The sequence below is a fragment of the Aegilops tauschii genome, chromosome 7, assembly GCF_002575655.3.
Source record: "Aegilops tauschii subsp. strangulata cultivar AL8/78 chromosome 7, Aet v6.0, whole genome shotgun sequence".
Classification (NCBI taxonomy): Eukaryota; Viridiplantae; Streptophyta; class Magnoliopsida; order Poales; family Poaceae; genus Aegilops; species Aegilops tauschii.
In genome coordinates, this window is record NC_053041.3 from 502,809,157 (window position 1) to 502,812,591 (window position 3,435).

General features: G+C 48.4%; 1 protein-coding gene across 1 annotated transcript; it reads right to left on the reverse strand.

Annotated features, from left to right (window-relative positions):
• Positions 1-472: 472 nt before the first annotated feature.
• Positions 473-967, reverse strand: LOC141027304 (uncharacterized). Its single transcript, XM_073504299.1, has one exon. The coding sequence runs from the start codon at positions 965-967 to the stop codon at positions 473-475; it is 495 nt and encodes a 164-aa protein (XP_073360400.1).
• Positions 968-3,435: the final 2,468 nt, after the last annotated feature.

A 3,435-nucleotide genomic window follows, 5' to 3' on the forward strand; every position in this document is an offset into this window, starting at 1 on the left:
TATTTTGAAAATTGTTCAATACGTATTAAAAATGATTGTGTAAAAACAATAAATTCTATAAATGGGTTAAAACATATTAAACGTGTTTGTAGAAATGTAAGAATAATTTTACACAATAATTATTTTAATACATATCAAACATTTTATGAAATAGATGTTGTAATTTTTTTGAATGTGTGACGGGCATTTTTCAAATACACGTTTACAATTTCTTAATACAAGTGAGAATTTTCCAAAAATATCTTCCTTCTTAGAAAAATGCACTAACACTTTTTTAAGTTGATGGTAGGTAATATGTTGAGTTGTTCTCTTTTTTTCAAGGACTTTGCTAACTTCCAACCGTTCTGCTTTTTTTTTCGAGAGTACGTCAAATTGGTGTACTATATTTTTATAGAAGGCAGAGAATAATTACAAGCAGTCTAGCAAGATGCGAACATCCTACTTACAACACCAACACTGATAGATTACAAACTCACTCTCTCACAAAAGGATCTAAGCCTCCTACACCAAATCCAGCAAGCGACCACTCCTTGATCTCTGAAAGAACCAGTGTCGCCAGTTGCTCTGGCGTCCTTTGATCGAGCACTCTATTGAACACCCGCGCGTTTCTCTGTTTCCACAGCGCCCAAGCCGTGCCAATTGCGAAGGAGTCAAAACCGCGGCGAACTTTGCCCGAGAACCTCATCCTTTGATGGAACCACCAGTCGGTAAAAGTGCTGCTCTGGGTTGGCAAAGGGATGTCCATGTGCATTTTGTCAAAGCAGCGACGCCAAACCTCCTGTGCGTAGACGCATCTCACCAGAATGTGATCCACATTATCCTGATCCTGTAAGCAGGTGAAGCAGGCGGAAGGCTCGTCCTGGAGCCCATGCCTGGCGCGTCTGTCCGACGTCCATAAGCGGTACTGGACCATGAGCCAGGCAAAGATCTTGCAACACAGCGGAGCCCAGCTGCGCCAAATTGCCATCGCGGTAGGTGAACGCACCAAACCCATGCAAAGCCTCCGATAAGTCGACCTAGCCGTGTAAACACCTGATTTGCCAGCAGGCCAGCTGAACTGATCCGGGAGGTTATCGTCTCGCGGCACCGTCGCTATGGCTAGGCACAGGTGAGCCACCGCATGTGCACCAAGAAGGAGATGTCACCTTGCACATCCGTGGACCACGCGTTATCCAACAGAGCCTGCCGGACCGTCCTGGCATTGCGCGCCCTAGTGCTCACCATCTCTAGGATCAGCGACGCGATCTCGCCGGCCGTAAAGCCATGGATCCATCTGTCCGTCCAAAACAAGACCCTCTCTCCACTGCCCAGAGTGATCTTAACGAAGCTGTTGAATATGGACTTGACCTCTGCGTCTTCAGAGAGCGGGATGCCCTGCCACGGGCGGAGCAAATCCGTTCTGCGCAGCCATTCCCAGCGCACCCTTAGAGCGGTGGCCTGCAAGCTCAATCCTTAATGCCCAAACCACCGAGATTCGTCGGCCGACAGATCGTGTCCCACGCAACCAGACACTGTCCTCCATTGACTTTATCTTTCCCGGCCCAGAAGAAAGCCCGCATCCACTTATTGATTTCCTCGAACACCCAAGCAGGGGCGTCAAGCACCATGATTTGGTGTATTGGCCTTGTGGAGACGACGGACTTGAGAAGGATAAGCCTGCCAGGTCTGTGAATGAGACCTCTCTGCCACGCCGGAACCACCTTTCTGACCTGATCGAGCAGCGGGTGCTAGTCCGTGCGGCGCAACTGATGGATCGATAACGGAATGCCGAGATATTTGCACGGGAACGCACCCAGTTGGCAGCGAAGAATCGCTGTGACTCGCTGCCCATCCTCATCCGATCCGCGAATAAGTATGGCCGCTGATTGGCGAAGTTGATCTTAAGCCCCGAAGCTTCTCCAAAGACCTCGAGGAGTTCTCTCACACAGTGCAAGTCTTGAACCACCGGCTTGACAAACATGGCGACGTCATCCGCGTAGATGGACAGCTGTTGCAGAGGCAGGATGCCGCGGAGCGAACTGAGCACGCCCTCCTCGGTGGCTTTGCAGATCAACACTGTGAGCACATCCATGGCGATCACGAAAAGAGGGGGGGGAACCGGGTCCCCTTGCCTCAACCCCTTAGCATGATAGATGGTGCGTCCCGGGTTCCCGTTGACAATGATCTTGGTACTCGCGGAAGAGAGCAGCGTGGACACCTAGCCGATCCATCTCCTGAAGGAAATATGCCCTAGATGCAATAATAAAGTTATTATTTATTTCCTTATTTCATGATAAATGTTTATTATTCATGCTAAAATTGTATTAACCGGAAACTTGATACATGTGTGAATACATAGACAAACATAGTGTCACTAGTATGCCTCTACTTGACTAGCTCGTTAATCAAAGATGGTTGAGTTTCCTAGCCATAGACATGAGTTGTCATTTGATTAACGGGATCACATCATTAGGAGAATGATGTGATTGACTTGACCCATTTCGTTAGCTTAGCACTTGATCGTTTAGTATGTTGCTATTGCTTTCTTCATGACTTATACATGTTCCTATGACTATGAGATTATGCAACTCCCGTTTACCGGAGGAACCCTTTGTGTGCTACCAAACGTCACAACGTAACTAGGTGATTATAAAGGTGCTCTACAGGTGTCTCCGAAGGTACTTGTTGGGTTGGCGTATTTCGAGATTAGGATTTGTCACTTCGATTGTCGGAGAGGTATGTTTGGGCCCACTCGGTAATGCACATCACTTAAGCCTTGCAAGCATTGCAACTAATGAGTTAGTTGCGGATGATGTATTACAGAACGAGTAAAGAGACTTGCCGGTAACGAGATTGAACTAGGTATTGAGATACCGACGATCGAATCTCGGGCAAGTAACATACCGATGACAAAGGGAACAACGTATGTTGTTATGCGGCCTGTCCGATAAAGATCTTCGTAGAATATGTGGGAGCCAATATGAGCATCTAGGTTCCGGTATTGGTTATTGACCGGAGACGTGTCTCGGTCATGTCTACATTGTTCTCGAACCCGTAGGGTCCGCACGCTTAAAGTTCGATGACGGTTATATTATGAGTTTATGTGATTTGATGTACCGAAGGTAGTTCGGAGTCCCGGATGATATCGGGGACATGACGAGGAGTCTCGAAATGGTCGAGACGTAAAGATCGATATATTGGAAGCCTATGTTTGGATATCGGAAGTGTTCCGGGTGAAATCGGAATTTTACGAGAGTACCGGGAGGTTACCGGAACCCCCCGGGGGCTTAATGGGCCATAGTGGGCCTTAGTGGAAGAGAGGAGAGGCGGCCAGGGCAGGGCCGCGTGCCCCTCCCCCTAGTCCGAATAGGACAAGGAGAGGGGGGCGGCGCCCCCCTTTCCTTCCTCTCTCCCTCCTCTTTCCCCCTCCACTCCTAGTCCAACAAGGAAAAGGGA